Here is a 16681-nt window from a genome sequence, read left to right on the forward strand (position 1 = left end):
TATATTCATCCACAAAACGCACGCACACACACACACACACACACACATACAGAGAGAGAGAGAGAGAGAGAGAGCGTGTACACAGCATTGAGCAAAGGGTGGGATGATAATGAGAAGTGTTTGCAGGCTGAGGGACTGTAGCTAAAAAGGGAAATGCAAATAGATGGCTTTGTTTATGAGGAGTTTAATGGTTTTGGGGAGGTATTGATTGAGATTAGAGTGGATTTCGGGTTTTGGATGCAAGTGGGACGAGGTGCTGTCTTTCAGTTTCTTCTCTCACTCTCTCACACGTACACACACATAGAAACTGTCGCTCTTACTCACTCTCTCTCTCTCGCCCTCGCTCTCTCTCTCTCACACACACACACACACACATACACAGACACACACACACCTACCTCTAGGGGGCTTAAAGGAAGAAAAAAAAAAGGCAGGAAGTACCAGTGAGGAGGCATACTTGATCACATGTACAAACATCGGAACACAATTTAACATTCTGCCTGACACACCCCCTAATGCACAGAGAGGTTGCAGGCAGAAGGCAAAGCTGTCCACATTTCTCAGAGCTCCGCAGCCACGTTACACACCAGGCAGGGTTATTATTATTTCCCACAGCAGTGAGAGCTCTCACAGTGAACCACACATGATTTAGTCTGACTGTAACAATGCAGCACGGCTATGAAGTCTCACGTTAAATGTCTGTGAAGGAGGAGAAGAAGGAGGAGGAGGAGGGGGGATGTCTAGACTTTGCATTTTAATAATTTGATTATGTTGGGATTCAATTATGGATTTAAAACTTTAATCTGGGTTAGACGACAGAGAAAGGAGCGCGAGAGCGATAAGAATAATCTCTGTTCTCCAAATACAGAGTTTTAGTTGCTTAGAAAGACAGAGGGTCTTCCATCCCAGAGACCAGACACAGGGCCAGTTGTGCAGAAACACAGATTTAATGTGGCTTCCTCTCCCCGCCTGACTTAATTTTTCTGCTCCGGTTGCCGAGAAAAGTTGGAGTGGCGTTTTGTGGATCCGGGAAGGGGATTTGGAGGCGCATGTGCCATCTGCTGGATAGAAAATAGACTCAACTCCTCAACATAAGAGGACTCGGTATTTGCCAAAGTCGTTACTTCTGAAGTGCTGTTGATGTGTTTGGTGTAACAATGTATTAATTTAGCCCGCGTGATAAACTGCTCTATCAACAAAATTATGCAATTATGTTATTACAAAGTAGCCTGTGATTGTATTAGATTTATTGGATCACACATCTTTTGCTAGTTGCACATGTAGAGAGAAAAAAAAATCGTTGACTAAAAATTTTTTTTTTCCATTCCTGCTGTAAATAGACTTCCTTTAGTTAAGAGAGTGAAGGCTAATTTTGTAGAGCGCTGCAAATTTGTGGTTCAGTTTTAATGGAATAACTGGAATAGCATACAGTGTGTGTGGCATTTCTTTGTCAGACATAATATTTCATGAGGGTTTTGATTCTGAAGAACCTTTTCAAACCAGTGTAGTCATTTTGGGACTTGGACAACTATGGTATTTGTCGGGACACACACATGCTGTTTTGTAAATTTTGTAAATTAAACTGATTGCTATTCGATCTGTTCTACAGTTTGTTATATAATATAAAGGATCTAGTGGCCCCATGCAGATTTGAGGGGGAAGTATGCAAATTATGTAAAAATTTCAATAAATAGTATAACAGTATGAGTAGAAATACAAACTGAGGGGGGAGAGTGTTCCAAGGTGTCTACCCCCGCCCCCCTTCTCTCTCACACACACGCACACTCACACCGATTGCACTCTCATGTCTGAGGTACTGCTGATTGTCAAGTCCCATTATATTCTACTGCACATCAAGGGGAAATGCTATCTGTTCTCTGTACGTCTTTATTTCAGACATCATCCTCACTAATATATGCACACGGTGAGAGGATATGCATCAGGAAAGGCCGACTTCTCTGTCTGTCTCTGCCATCATCTCCCCCACTGAACTACAGACCTGCAACACTGCAAACTGAACCCATTTTATACAAGCATGTACAAGACATAAGCTATGCACAGATTATCTAAAAATAATTAGAGGATAACAAAAATAAATGAATTGTGTTGTATTGTATTTTCAGCTGGTTAATTTGTGTAAACATGACAAACAACAGTGTCTATTTTCACACAGGATCTCAAGCCACTTTATTTTTCAGAATGAATATGATTATATAGACCAGTTATCTTGGTTGTTCACCATGGAAAACTAACTCTGAAGAGTTCCCTTGAAAATATGGGTCCTGACTAAACAAACATAACAAAAAGCTATCGTTATCAACCATAAACTCATTTCAGGATAAGGTATTGACATTTATTGAGCATTTCCCTGTTCTCATCTGTAAAGACCACAGTAGAAAAATGGGAAGAGCCACGCCACTTTCATTGTTTTGGCTATTCGGTCAGAAGAAAAGGACAGCATTTGCTTCCCTTCAGTCTTCCTCGGGTGTGATTTTTACGAGGTGTGGCGTAACCTTGAAGGGTCTGCAGCGCCTGAATTTGGTTCCCGTCTCCCCAATGCTTTTTTTTTGTGGAAAGGCTTAGAATTCAGGCCAAGTGAGATGGATGTTGCCAAGACTCCGCTGGTAAACTAGTGCTAAAAGGACCATCACTTGTGTCCTTTCATTTGGGTTTTCCCATTTACAGGTCCATCATTTCCTCTTCCACAGTCTTTTCACCGGTTTCGACATACCTCTCCTGCGCTCCGTGAGCTCTGGAGGGTCAAACGTTAAAGAAAATACAACAATTGAACATTCATATTGTCAGACCTAAGTTTCAGCTGGCATAGTGTTGTCATTCTAAAAATATAGCAGAGCGCTTCAGTTTTTCGTTCACCTCCTGTAAAATCTCCAGGTTTGATTTTAACCCAGATGAGTCACTATGAGTCACCAGAAAGATTGGGAAAGGATACAAGTTGAATTGGAAGTCTGCCCCCACAGCAGCTGACATCATGGCCTGCAGATTCCTCTCCTCCAGGTCCCCAAAGCAGTAGCCATTGGCCTTGTCCACTGTCCGTAAGACCTGAGTCATGCTCTCTTTGTCCTAGAGATAGAAAGCAGCAGCATGGGATTAGAGGTTTTCCTATACAGAATATTTTAAATCGCCTGAAAAAACTCTGTTCTGTTTTGGTGACAAGATATTTCTTTTTGCTTCATAAGAGATGCTAATTTTTCTCTGTTCTCCAGCTTTGCCTCCCTCTCAGTTCGCTCTACTGGATAGCAACATACAGGCACATTTGTAGTACTGCAGCCTTGAGCCTAAGTCACAAGTTTCGTTCATCGAGATTTGTTGTTCTGAGATCAGCTATGCATGCGTACAAATTGACCTTTAACCATAAAAGCCCCAACTTTAACTGACCTCCGCTGCTCAGTTTAGTGTCCTTTCTTTCTCAAGGTCATGGGTGTTGTGTGTTCCTGCCTTTAAATTTGCTCTGTTAACTGCCATGGTAACCAAGGTCACTACTGGCTGCTGAAGTAAAAGGCAGAGAAAACAGAGCAATGCTGCAGGGCCGGGCTTTTTTACCATGATGGGAATAGAGTGCCAACCTGCCATTTGTGTAAATTACAAGTCCCATTCCCAGTGATGGTGCAGTCAACACCCGTCTCTAGACCCACATGTGTCCCACTAGATCAAATCCCAGCAGAACCCTCTCTCCTGCGTCTCCCTCTCAGATTTCCTTCTGTCGGTCTCAATCAAGAAAACTTAAGGAGTGGATGCTAGAGCGGACAGCCCACTCCACTTTTTCAATAAGTCCAATCTGTCTGCAGCAAATTTATGCAATGTTCAATTTAGAATGCTAAAAATGATTTGACATTTTGTCCACGGTGAATTCATGTGGGAGCCGCAGTGTCTGGGCCAGTTCTACTGTATATGGATGTGGAGTGGGTACTAACACCCTTCATATCCCATCTACAAAAATAAAATGAAGGCGCTGTACTAACATTGTCCAGCCACCATCTGTCATCAGCCTCAGACCTTATCCATATTCAATATTTTTTCCTCTCATAGAAAAGAAATAAAAAATGAAAAACACGCCAGACAGTAATTTTAGTGAGCCTGCTATTGGGCGCAAAGTTTGTTTTCAGTCAATAAGTGTGGTTATCAGTCAGATATTAAACTAGGACAAAAACTATGATGCTGGGACATTTGCATCTTTTCATCCTGTTCATATACAAAAACTGGGCCTACAAGCCTCCAGTTCCCCATATGAGAGAGAGGCATTTGGTAAAGTTAGTCAGGCTACATTAGCTCTGTGATTTTTGGATTTAGCTCAGAGCAGACCTCAAATTTGGTAGTCACTGAGCTGTAACCTATTCTAAAATGACAGGCTTGTAGTGTGGCCCAGTGCTGCAATATAACGCTGTTAACATCTCACAGAACACGGAGGTCGCTCATCGTCTTGCTCTCCACTGGACTGTTATTGTCAAAATAAACTTGATCTATCTGGAAATCAGTATTGAGTGCCACTACATGGAAATACAGCCATCTGTTGTAGCTTCCTTACTTTTCTTCCTGATTTAGACATTATCAAGTTACATTAAACAACACGGAAACAAGAAAGAATGTTACCTGAAACCCTATAAATTTATTAGAGCACAGAATTGTCCGTATGCGCCTATACAACCTCAACTGTGACTCAAAAACTTCTTATTGTATCTGGTGATCTATAATGAAGAAATTGAATTATTTTGGAGTCAGGAGAGTTAGGATTATTGAACAGAGCTGTTGAGAGCTATCAATTACACTATTTAACGAAAACAACTATATGCTAGTATACCCTGCATTAATTAAAGTAGGGTAAATTAATTTAAGTTCATAAGGTTGATGATAGCTGTGTACAACTGGCCTTAAGACACGCTTAAGCTGCATTCTGTACCACCTAAACCCTTTTCTGGATCAGGAAATCCACGGCGACCCCTCTTTATTCACTGAAACAGCTTGTAGTTGAACGGACATACTTATATAATATATGGAATACTTAGTCCTCATGGCTGGAATACACTATAATCAGTATATAATACTGAGGGCTACCATGGGTTATTTATTGTGATGTACAACAACAAATGGTTCAAAGACAGCAAACTTGCAGTGATACCTGTACATTGAGAGGCACAAAGGAGACCAGGCTGTAATCTTGTATGACCTCGGCCAGTTTCTCATTTAGATGGTGGAATTTCTTAAAGAAGGGGTCTGCAGCCAGGTGATCGAGGAGATAGGTCAGGTCCATGACCTCTGTGTAGAAGTCCAGGTTGAAGGCTGTCGCAGAATAGACAGAAAAAAGAAAAATGCCTCAATACTTTGTACAGATGGTAGTTACTAGTGTATGCCTGAAAAATATGAGAAAGAATTCTCAGTCTTCATTTGTAACATCTGTTTTTTCTTCAGTCCATCCAACAACCCTCTTCACATCTCACCCAGTTTGCCATACTGCTCAATCAAGTCCATCTTGGAGAGGACGTTGACATGGGGAAGCTCCACATGCAGCATGGTGGACAGGGAGGTGCACAGCACAGAGATGAACTTGGCTGGGTCAGCGCAGTAATGAGAGTCCACAAGGTGCACTGCAGTCAGCTGAAAGAAGGGAGGAAGGGAGGGTGAATGATAAGACCAATAAACACATTGTATTTCATCTGAACATTACAGTATTTATGTTGCACACACACTTAGTGAACGATCAGACAATAAAACAATTCTGCTAACAATTCTGTCTCTTTTTTTTGAGGGGGAAAAAAGCATACAATGCAAGAATAATCAAGAAGCTTAGCTGTGAGATATAAGATATAAGAATGAGGTGGTGCATACTGAGCATCAGTTTAATACTCAGAGGACTCATGTTCATTTCCATCTCTAAATCTTGAGGCTCACCCTGAAATTCCACTTGGCGAGTTGTGAGAAAATGTTCTTCACTGAGCTCTGGTGGGTGTAAAGTTCCACCTGTCCAGGACAGTCAAACAGGAAGTAACAGTCACTGTGCTGTTTCAGTTTGTTTTCCAACCAGTCCAGATTTTTCTCAAGATACTCCATACAGTACAGCAGCCCACCATTGGGCCCAAGCTTCAAGCCCTCCATCACATCGTCCAGGGTGACCAGCTCTGAAATATCCACAGCACAAGGATACGGCAGCCCCTCGTTGGCAGGGTCCATGTTCACCACAACCACCTTGCGTCCCAGCTGACCCAGGAAGTCATGCATTCCTTGGCAGTAGGTGGTTTTGCCCGACCCTGGGGGGCCAATAACCACCTGGCCGAAGCGTAGCGACGGGGGTGCTGCAGGCTGGCCGGACATGGTTAGGGTGCCTGGTCACTCAGCGGCTGGAGAGGTTCACATCTGATGGGACCAGGGTATAGTGAGGCTAGATGTGCTGTACCTGGTAGGACAACAGGCTCCAGCTAGGGTGTTACCTGGCAGAGACACACCTGTCAGTGTCAGATAAAAGCATTGAAGGAGCTGTAACTAAGTTCAGCCTTTACTTTGTAACACTATGGAATCAAAAACTACTAAAACAAAAACTACTAAAACTGATACACTCCCAAAACTACTAAAACTTATGAAAACTGATAGTTAGCCAGAAAGAAACTAACAAGGCAACTCTTGGAATGGTCACCCTGTGCTAACGATGTGAGCTAGTAAGCTAAAGGAATTGTGACAAAAGTGACAAAAGTGAACCGAAAGCTAACGTTATACGTCACTCTTATTATACTGTTGTGGACTTGAATCAGCAAAGTTAACGGTACCCGAAAATGTAATGCAAGTAGGCTACTGACCAATATGAACATCTGCCGCCGTTACATTTGTGTGCGCACAAGCGTTGCTAGCTGACTGGCTCAGGTTCACTCTGAAGTACTTCCGGGTTACGTCACCGAGGTATCAAAATAAAATCAGCTTTTGTCCTCTAGTATGCAGCGCTACAAACGTGAAGATACAACAGCTCTATCAAGGTACTTGATGTATTCTTTCATCAAGCTACACGTGTAGTTATTACATTCTTATTACAATCAATCTATGTATTGCAATTGCGTAATATTATCATCGAAAAAACAAGTTATTATAATAAAGTGAGTGAGCACTTTAAACATAAAATTAAGTAGAACAATAAAAGCAAAATGACAAAATCAAGACAACTGGAACGAAAGGTTTGACAAACATGTTTTAATAGAGCAGAGTGATGTATAAATAAATTAAAACATAAAAAAAGTTTACAAAAAGTCATCTTCGTGGTCCAATGCTGCCACCTGGCTGCCAGCCTCTGTACTTCATACTGGTGTTTGGTTGGCGTCTCAGTAAGGTATCACCTTCATCTATGTCTTTGGGTTTATCAAACACTGTGGTTATATGAAAGCCTGGTCTGGCCTTCTTTACAGGGCCTGAGTTCAACTTCTCTCCATGATACCTGCACAAAAACAAGGAAATGCACAATAGCATCATGAAAACATTCTGAAATAACGATGTCCTCTCACATACCAACACACAGTTCTGTTTTGTCAAGTCTGTATTTTTTTTAGTTTTTACTCACCCAAAGCCCCTTTTGCAGTTGGGATGTTGTCCCTCATTCTCAAGGGCCTCTGGGATCCCGGCCTGACTGTTCCCCAGCCCTTCACCGTCCTTCCAGCCCTGCTTCTCCATCACACGACGGCCAAAGCCCTAACCCAGGAAAATATATGTAGAAAATATGTCTAGTATAGACTATGGTACACAGAATGGAGTCAAATTAATTGCTGTGGAGACCTACTTACCTTAGTGAACTTCTCAAAGCTGCCAATAGTCTGGCTGTGTCCTGACCTATCTTCAAGGCCATCCCTCAGCCTCTTTTCATACCGCATGCGGACATAGTCACGGGAGTCCATGTCCCCTCCATCTGTGGGAGGAAGATCTGAGTTAAAGGCAATCTGGCTCCACAGGAATAATTAACACTTTGTGCATTTTCTGTTTGTTTCCATTTGTCAATCAAGGTAACGACAGTTGAATAATAGTGAATTTTAGTTACCTTTGTCATAGTAAACGCTCATGTCAACATCCCAATCGTCTGCTGTTTGTTCATCAAAATCTAAAGAAAGGGAGTAAAGAAACATAATCAATATTTCATCAAGAAAGTATATTTCATGTATGGCAGTGGTATTCAACCCTGGTCTTCTGGACCCAGAGTACTGCTGGTTTTCTTTGATTTAGATCTGGGACGTCAGGTGAATGCAGTTAACCACCTAATAGGACAGAAAACCAGTGTTACTCTGGGTCCGGAGGACTGAAGTTGGGAACAATTGAGTTATGTCTTGATGAAAACAATTAAATAAACTCAGCGTATTCCTGTACATAAGTTTGTTAAGTATGTAGAATTTCTTTTCCATTTTAACAGAGTAGAGCGCTTTGTGTAGATCACAGAAAAAAATCCAAATAAATGTTATTTAAATCATTTGGTAGCATAATAACATGTGCAAAAGGGCAAAGTGGGTGATTTTTTTTTTTTTTTTACAACTGTTTTGTTGATGTTAGTTTCTGTTGTATACCTCCTTCTTCCTCCTGCCAGTACTGGGCGTCAGTGTAGAACACCAGCCCTGAACCGCCCTTTTCCCATTTCAGCTCAATCTCCTCTTCATACAGCCTCTCCTTGCTTCGCTCCTGGCTTGTTACATCCTCGTGCAAAGCTTCATGGCGCTCCCACTCCTCACAGCGGTCATCATCCTGCAGCCGATAAGAAAAACAAATGATGATGGCAATTCTTCCAGCCCAATATCATAGCCTAGACATCCCATCACTAATAACAATGTGCAAACGGATATAAACCCACATCATCTGCATTTGACTGCACATCCTCCTCCTCCTCCTTTGGGTCATCGGTGTCTGTTGTTTCTGGGTGGTCACCTAGCTGCCTGGGTCCTGAGGATGGAGCGGCCACACCGCCTGGCCCTGATATTTCGTGCCCAGCAGCTGTGAAGATATTCTCTTCTGTGGCTGGTACTGTGCGGGTGTCGTAGTACTGGAAAGGCACGTTGCCATAGCGGCGGTTGGAGCTGGTCTTGGGGAAAGTGAGGCCCAACTTGCGGATGAGACGCGGAGGCAGACGGCACGACTGGATGAGCTGGAGGAATATTTTCACTGGTGTGCCCACATTCCCATTCTGCATCAGGGAGGGTGGGTTTAGCTCGCATAAGCCTTTGAGGTCAGCCTCTGTGAAACACTCTGTTAAGGACACGCGGTGCCGCTGCTCAGACTTCGTCTTATAGGGGAAGGAGTCCTCATCTGAAACAATAAGAAGAAGAAACTTCATTTGTATAGCACCTTTCAAAACAGAGTTACAAAGTGCTTCCTGTTAACATTAACATAAAAAAAAAAAAACAAGAAAGACATAAGTAAATGACAGCAACATATACAACATTAAATCAGTGCAAAACACAGATCAACTAACAACAAACCTAGAAGCAATGAGATAAGAGCATAACATACTGACAACCACTACTGATGGAAATATCAGATAATCAGATAATTCCTGTACTCTTTCTCTCGGAGTAAGGATCTCAAGTAGGAAAAACAAGTCTACAAAAGTGTGTTTTAAGCAGAGAGACTGATCTGATAATTTACTGATCTTCTTAACCTAACATCCTCAGGCAAGAATCAAATGCAATGTAATTAGGACACCGTGAACGGCACAACAGAAACATACCATGGCCGGGCCCAAACATACGGTTGGTGTCTACTGACCTGTGTTATATGAAACTTTTACTCTCTTGATAACACAACGTCTCGCGAGCCAGCTTCCTTTCGAGTCAATCCACTGATTCCCTGAGTACATCTTGATAAATCTGTCAGCTTCCTTAGCGTGGACTGAGACTATACAGCAACATGATTTCACGCCTGGCTTCGACGAGGAATTGTCTTTTGTGGTCTCCGAGGAGGTCGAGCTGCCCTCCTTGCTGTCATCCAACGGTCCAGTTTCAGGTCTGTGTTTCGGGTCGTCGGACTCCTTTGAGCCCTCGGACTCTCGGAGAACCTCCGGCCGGTGTCGATAGTGGAAACACTGGAAACCACCGCTTTCTATGAACTGGCTGAAGTAATTTCTGAGGTCCGCTGAACGAAAGGCGGCGGGAATATTACTAATTGCAAGATACACAAGTGGTACGGTGTCCGCCATGATTGTTTGTTTCTGAGCTGTATCGTCCTACGTCATCAGAACGACGTCCCAAGCGTACGTCAGATCCGCCTAGGACGTGATTCCAACGTCGTTTCAACCAACAACAAACCTTCTCCCTACTACTATCAAGACAGTGAATCATTTCTAAGAAATTATCCGTACAATTGTCTAATATTATAAAAAAATAATAATAATAATCAATAGTTAGCTTGCAGGATATTTAGTGAATGCATTCAGCAGCTAATTTATGCAAGAACCTTCGTTATTATTCATAAAACAAACAGGGACACATGCTAAAGAAAACTGGCAAAATAGTTTTTCCTAATTTAAACACATGTCTAGGTGTCACAACGTTCATTAACTTACTAAACATTATACTGTTCGGCTAAATCAAATAAGCGTCTCGCAGAAAAAAAAATACTCCCTTCCAAAAAGAAGCGGTTTAGTTTGCCTAACAGGATTTAAGCGAAGACGGAAATAAGCAGAAGTGACACCTCTCGCTTCGCCCAAAGACTTTCTGATTTCATGTTGTCCCTGGCTCAGTGTCTTATTAAATACAAAGCTACTGTATTTTCAGTCCAAACTCTGTAGTGTCGCCCGAAACATTTTAAATCCAAGCTCTAACCAAGACTTAAACCAGTGACAAATTAAACTCATTATAAATCTCACATTAAATAAGATTAAAGTAAAATGTAAAGCCTATTAAGACAATATGAAAACCTTACACATGAATCCTTGGTTTTTCCCCTATCACAGACGAGAAATGTGAGAGCTCGGTCTATTAGAGTTCATTAACCCAGAGGCTACGCCTTCCGTTGGCCTTCAACTCAGCTTTTATTACAGTGTTTTGATAGTAATAGGCAGTAAAATTACTTTGGCTTCTGGATCCTGACATCACTACACATCACTTTACACACTCATTGTTCAACACTTTTTTTTTATGCATTAGTCATAACCTGTCCTGACCCGTGGGAGGATATGTAGGCCTAGTCGTACAAATTAAGAGTGTTGAGCATTTTTGGGACTCAGACTTAAAGACAGGGAGGATATACAAATGAAAAATTAGTATTCAAAATCTGATTCTAAAGACACAAACCCTGTAGTGTGTACAGGTAAGTTTGTTGGGATCTTACTTTTGGGTTTATAATGAAGAAAATCAAGACAGCCAGAGGGCTTTAACATAATGTCCCTGCTGAAACCAGAGCCTTTTGTAGATCAGGGCTGGTGTACAACTGAAAGATTCCAAAAAGACACATACACATAGGCCTATCCTGTAAGCTGTACACGCACATGCACAACTGCACTTGTTTAGATCTTATATTTTTTAGGTATGCAATGAAGAAAATCCAGGCAGTCAGACAGGCCTATAGATCAGAGTCATGGATCCATTTTGACCCTCAGCCCTACTGAGCATTCTGGTTTTCATTTCATGGGTCTTTCTTGAATGGTTGCAAGGATATCTTGTTGGACAGACACACAGAAACGCGCGCACACACACACACATACACACACACACACACACACACACACACACACACACACAGACACAGACACAACAACTACATCTCCATATACCGTAATGTAAAAACTAAAGTGAAATAAACCAATAGGGAGCCTGGAAGAGAAGAAGTCTTTTTTTACAGACCCAAAATACTTGAACACCCTTTTTTTGGCTTCTTTTTTTTGCAAACCATGAGATTTTCCCAGCCTGTTAAGGACAGTGACATATCTGTCTGATTACAGGTGTTTTCAGCCTATATAATTATATTTTCTTTGAGACCTTGTGTCCCTTGCTCTAACTACATCATTTATTACTGTTAAATTATTCTAAATAAAGGATCTTGATTAAAACAGGTGCTCGTTACAAGCAAGTAACATTTTTCTCCTACATTTTTATTATTAAAACTGAGCAAAAATAGAATTTAGTCAATTTTTTTAGCATGTATAATTTCTTACTATTTCAGTAAACACACACCTGATATTTGGTGATATCATCAAATTAAGATTAAAAAATACCATCATAACAGGGTAGGCAAAACACTTTTAATTGGCCATTTGTTTGATGTGAGGCATTATTATCTTCAAAAAGTGTCAAAATAGTCATAATCACTTATTGCTCTTTAACTTTAAAATCAGCAAATCCTAACATTTCATTTGACTTTTCATTTAGCAGTTGTGATTAAAAAAAAAAAAAAAAGACAAAAGATATTTAAACCAGGAAATACAAAAACAATATTTTATTTTGTATATTTGTAATTGAACTTGAATGAACAAGTTCAATTATATGAATGAGTACATGACACCTTCCCCCCAGTGCAATTAAATAATTTATGGGCTCATATAATCATTTTTATGGTACATTTGGCCTAACCATGTATGAAAATCTTTTTGGAATTTGAGTTTGTTTACATTTAAGAGTAAAAGGATTTGTACTGAGGACTGAACTGGAACCGCAGTGGGAACGACTCTCACCTTTGGGTTGATGACCTTGTGAAAAGGGACCCAGGCAAATGAACCTGTATTGCATTAGCAGTGGGTCAAGGCCAAGTGTCAGGTCCAGGACATGGTGTCCATCACGCACACAGATGAAATGGTAGCCTACTGCACCGGCACCAGGAGTTCAATGACCCAGGAAAACTAAATACTGGAAAAACAAACATCCTTATGAAGAAGAGTTATTGGGTTTCTGTAGCATGGATGATCGCCATGCTCACATATATCTTCATATTTATCCAGTGATTGTGTTTTTTTTATTACAATCTGAACTTTATAGTGCTGTTCCAGTCAAACCTTGTAATGACTTCTTTAGGGATACACAACAGTATTGTGAATGTAATAAAAAGGTAAACAAGGCCTTGACATTCTTCAGGTGCCAGCCAGCCATTACATCATGCTTCATCTGCCTCCGAGTGTTTCGCTTCTTCGATTGCAGAACACAGCAGTTGCTCCATTTATGGAATGAGGGACTTTTTTTCTTTCTTTTTTTTTACTGCCTTGGTGGAGATAAGTGTCTGTCCTCCGTGCCCGTCTCTGCCTGCTCCTAACCTCTATAAACACAGGCCTTATCACAGGCATTTACAACTGTCAGCACGCTGTGTGATTACTGTCGCTGGAGTGTATTATGGGTCACACTGAAGAAAGCACAACTCAGATCACATTCTGGAATATAATGTAGTGCGTGTGATCATATATGAGACTGCAGTCTGTTATGATTCCTGTCGGTTATTGTGAGTATGGACATGTCACCTCTCGCATGAATAACACCTGTATCGTAATGAGATCACCCCAGGAAAGAAAATGAGGCTACAAAACCTCTTCTGGAGGGTCGTGTGGAGAAAAGAGTGAAGAGACAGATGAAGTAAAACAATCATTTGGTGACTGGTGCCGCCGGTTGTGTCTGGCACATAATCTCTTTATTGCAGTCATTCACTCCATGAACTGACCTTGACTCCGCTGCTCTCTGGTGCAGATACTCCTCTGGGGCCTCCAGCGTTATGACAGGTTACACAGCTTGTGCTTCAGGTGCCTCATCTAAAGTAAAAGAGCAGAACATATTATATAGTTAGTGTGTGAGATATCTGTAGCATTGTACCTTGTGGTGTACCTTTTGGTAAACGTCCTGACCAGAGGAACTCCGTCTGTGAGGATTTGCTGTTTGTTTATTTGTCACAATAATAAATCAGTTTGCTTATCAGCCTCAAACCTCAGTGCTAGGCACAGAGAAGATAACAAATTAGAGTAGATCATCAGTCCTACTAATTAATATGACAGGTACAATGGAACATTTGTCTCGATATTAATAATTATTTTCCAGGACAGTTTGATCAATGCCTATGAATAGAAGGAGCTGTCTTACAGTTAGAATCCAGACAAATAATACTCTAAACTATGATAATGTCAAAAGACACTTTCTGAAGTCGCTCCATTGAGAATAAATAAGAGGCTGGCTTTGTGGACCCACCGGATGCTTTTGCAACCAAATGAGCTTCTTTACATAGTGATAATAGTTCAGACCCACAGACTATATCAATATCACTCAACAAAATCAGCCTCTTTATTGTTGCACTGTCTATCAAACCATTATCCTATTCATTATAAATAGAGCAAGAGCAGATACCTGAGCTGTATCTCTACATCACAGATTCTAGTCTTGGCAGTCTTGTTTAGGATACTTGGTCATGGACACACATCTTGGAATCTTGGAATTCTGCTTTATGAAAACAATTGTAAACAATAATGATGTTAAAATAAGAGAATAAAGTGGGCACAACCATGCTGTTGAGTTTCAGATCAACTTTTAGTGTAGATAGGTTCATATGGTATATATTTGCTTAAAGGAAGCAATGTTGTAAAAAGAGTGGAACAAAATGGGAAAATGATATTAAAAGCCTAGACAGACATGAGCTTGGGAAATGTCACCAAAAATACATTTTATAAAAAGACAAAAGTAACAGTTTAATTAAGAAATGCATTGCAAAATAAACTGATTTAAGGGAAAGGGAAAAACACAGTATTTGGTTTTAATCTTATCTAATCTGACAGAGGAAGTTCCTTCAATGTGGCAATGATGGATGATCAATTCATCTATCCATTATGGATACAATTTTGTATCCATAATTTGAAATGAAAGCCAATCTGTCCACAAAATTACTTTTCATGTATGAGTAAATGAGGAATGAGGAATATTTGGAGCCAATTTAGGGAAGACAGAGGTGTCAAACAAGTGATACATTATTTTTATGTTGATTGACTGAAGAAAAGAAAAGAAAAATGTAATTTTGTAAAAAAAAAAAAAAAAAAAAAAAGTTTGGGGTTTTTTGGAAATATTCAGTGTTCCTGAATTAGAAGAAAATCAATTTAGTCAGAAAAGCTGGCTACACCTCTCAAGGACTTAACTTGTAGGTCAATGCCCCCTGTTGCTCTGGCCTCGTTCCACCTCTCTAGGTGTGAGCTGGCAGTGTGCACGGACATGTAGTGTGTGCTGATTGCCTCTGCAGTCCTTGGTAGCTTGGTACTGCCTGGGTTAATGACACCGGCTCAGAGATAAGGCCCAACCCACTTGATACACAGGCATTACTCCATCGGTTCCTCTTCATTGAGAAAAGCTTATCTGTTTCCCAGGGTTGTTCAGCCAGGTACCTGGCACTGCACACAGTTGTTTTTCACTGACTGAGTATTGACAAGTCAAGGTCCACTGAGCAGGGAGGGCTGGCCTTATAAATAGAGGGACAGTGGAGGCAGCAGCAGCAACACTCACAAGCTCATGAGGATCCCGTCCTGCGAGAGGAGAATATCATTTAACTGCATAGACCTCTAAAGTGTACAAAATGGATAACGGATGTCATTGTTCGGTTCACAGCGATAGGCATTTGAATCCTATCCTCTACAACATCCTGAGCCAAATGGATAACAGCACACCAAGTCAAAACAACTTTGACTACAACTCAATACCTCATCGATGCAACTGTGAGATGCGGCGGACAGTCTGCTTGAAAAGGCCGTCTGAGATTTGCCAAGAAGCTTCAGCCGTCCTGGTTAAGACTGTACACTTCATGAAGAGCTTGCCTGCTTTTAACCAGCTTCCGCCCAACGACCAGTTCTCGCTTCTCCGGAGCTGCTGGGCGCCGCTCTTCATTTTGGGTCTGGCCCAGGAAGGCGTGGACTTTGAGGTGACTGACACCCCCGCTGACAGCATGCTGAAGAAGATCCTGCTGAACCGTCAGGAAAGCTCGGACACGGAGAGAGAGCAGCCCACCATGGCTGGTGTCAGCAAACTCAAGTCCTGCCTTAAAAAGTTTTGGAGTTTGGATTTGAGTCCCAAGGAGTTTGCCTACCTCAAAGGCACCATGATATTTAATCCAGGTGAGTCCACAATAAATGAAATGACATGACAATATTTACAAACTATCAATTTGATGTCTAGGTTCTCATTGATGAATTTTCAATCCCTGTTATTATCCATAAAGAGGAGAATACTGTGCTAAAGTATCTATCACTTACTAATATACCATCTCTACATTCAACAGATGTTCCAGATTTAAAGGCGGCTCTGTTCGTTGAAGGGCTGCAGCAGGAGGCTCAACATGCTCTGAGAGAGGTGGTCCAGCTGCTTCACCCAGGGGACCAGGAGCGCTTCGCCCGCCTCCTGCTCACAGCGTCCATGCTGCAGACCGTCACTCCCGGCCTCCTCACTGAACTGTTCTTCCGGCCTGTGATCGGCCAGGCTGACCTGCTGGAGCTGCTGGTCGACATGCTCTTCAGTAGATAGGACAGGTGGGCTTCAAGCTGTCCTGGAGAAAGTTTAAGAGCAGAGGACTTTCATGGTTGAGACACAAAACTTTGTCTTGATCTACTTTGGCAATGTTTCCTCATGAACTGGAGAAATGTCTGACAGTGGACTGCTCAAATCAGCACTTACGACAGCCTGTATGGGAGACAAAATACGTGAATTAGCATTTTCTATTGTGAACATGAAACTATGAATTACATTTACATTGGAGCTGAGGTCACTTTATCCAT

At 41.4% G+C, this 16681-nt stretch overlaps 3 protein-coding genes across 5 annotated transcripts; 1 reads left to right on the forward strand and 2 right to left on the reverse strand.

Moving 5' to 3' along the window:
* Positions 1–2174: 2174 nt before the first annotated feature.
* gpn2 (GPN-loop GTPase 2) lies at positions 2175–6865 on the reverse strand. 2 transcript variants are annotated; one of them, XM_078287247.1, is made up of 6 exons: positions 6804–6865; positions 5905–6440; positions 5454–5610; positions 5135–5295; positions 2951–3081; positions 2175–2752 (listed from the first exon to the last, which is right to left on the reverse strand). In XM_078287247.1, the coding sequence occupies exons 2-6, from the start codon at positions 6322–6324 to the stop codon at positions 2680–2682; spliced, it is 942 nt and encodes a 313-aa protein (XP_078143373.1). In that variant the 5' UTR covers positions 6325–6440; positions 6804–6865; the 3' UTR covers positions 2175–2679. The 2 variants fall into 2 exon arrangements, with proteins under 2 accessions (XP_078143373.1, XP_071757748.1); XM_071901647.2 differs by lacking the exon at positions 6804–6865 and having other exon boundaries at positions 5905–6450.
* A 308-nt stretch (positions 6866–7173) lies between these two features.
* gpatch3 (G patch domain containing 3) lies at positions 7174–10199 on the reverse strand. Of its 2 annotated transcripts, XM_071901652.2 has the most exons (7): positions 9733–10199; positions 8822–9273; positions 8541–8715; positions 8024–8083; positions 7773–7894; positions 7553–7680; positions 7174–7429 (listed from the first exon to the last, which is right to left on the reverse strand). In XM_071901652.2, the coding sequence occupies exons 1-7, from the start codon at positions 10160–10162 to the stop codon at positions 7246–7248; spliced, it is 1551 nt and encodes a 516-aa protein (XP_071757753.1). In that variant the 5' UTR covers positions 10163–10199; the 3' UTR covers positions 7174–7245. The 2 variants fall into 2 exon arrangements, with proteins under 2 accessions (XP_071757753.1, XP_078143422.1); XM_078287296.1 differs by lacking the exon at positions 7553–7680.
* A 5290-nt stretch (positions 10200–15489) lies between these two features.
* nr0b2a (nuclear receptor subfamily 0, group B, member 2a) lies at positions 15490–16681 on the forward strand. The gene is made up of 2 exons (XM_071901654.2): positions 15490–16024; positions 16189–16681. Exons 1-2 carry the CDS (start codon positions 15490–15492, stop codon positions 16428–16430), a joined length of 777 nt encoding a protein of 258 aa, XP_071757755.2. The 3' UTR covers positions 16431–16681.

The sequence above is a fragment of the Centroberyx gerrardi genome, chromosome 12 (genome assembly GCF_048128805.1).
Source record: "Centroberyx gerrardi isolate f3 chromosome 12, fCenGer3.hap1.cur.20231027, whole genome shotgun sequence".
In the NCBI taxonomy this organism is placed as follows: domain Eukaryota; kingdom Metazoa; phylum Chordata; class Actinopteri; order Beryciformes; family Berycidae; genus Centroberyx; species Centroberyx gerrardi.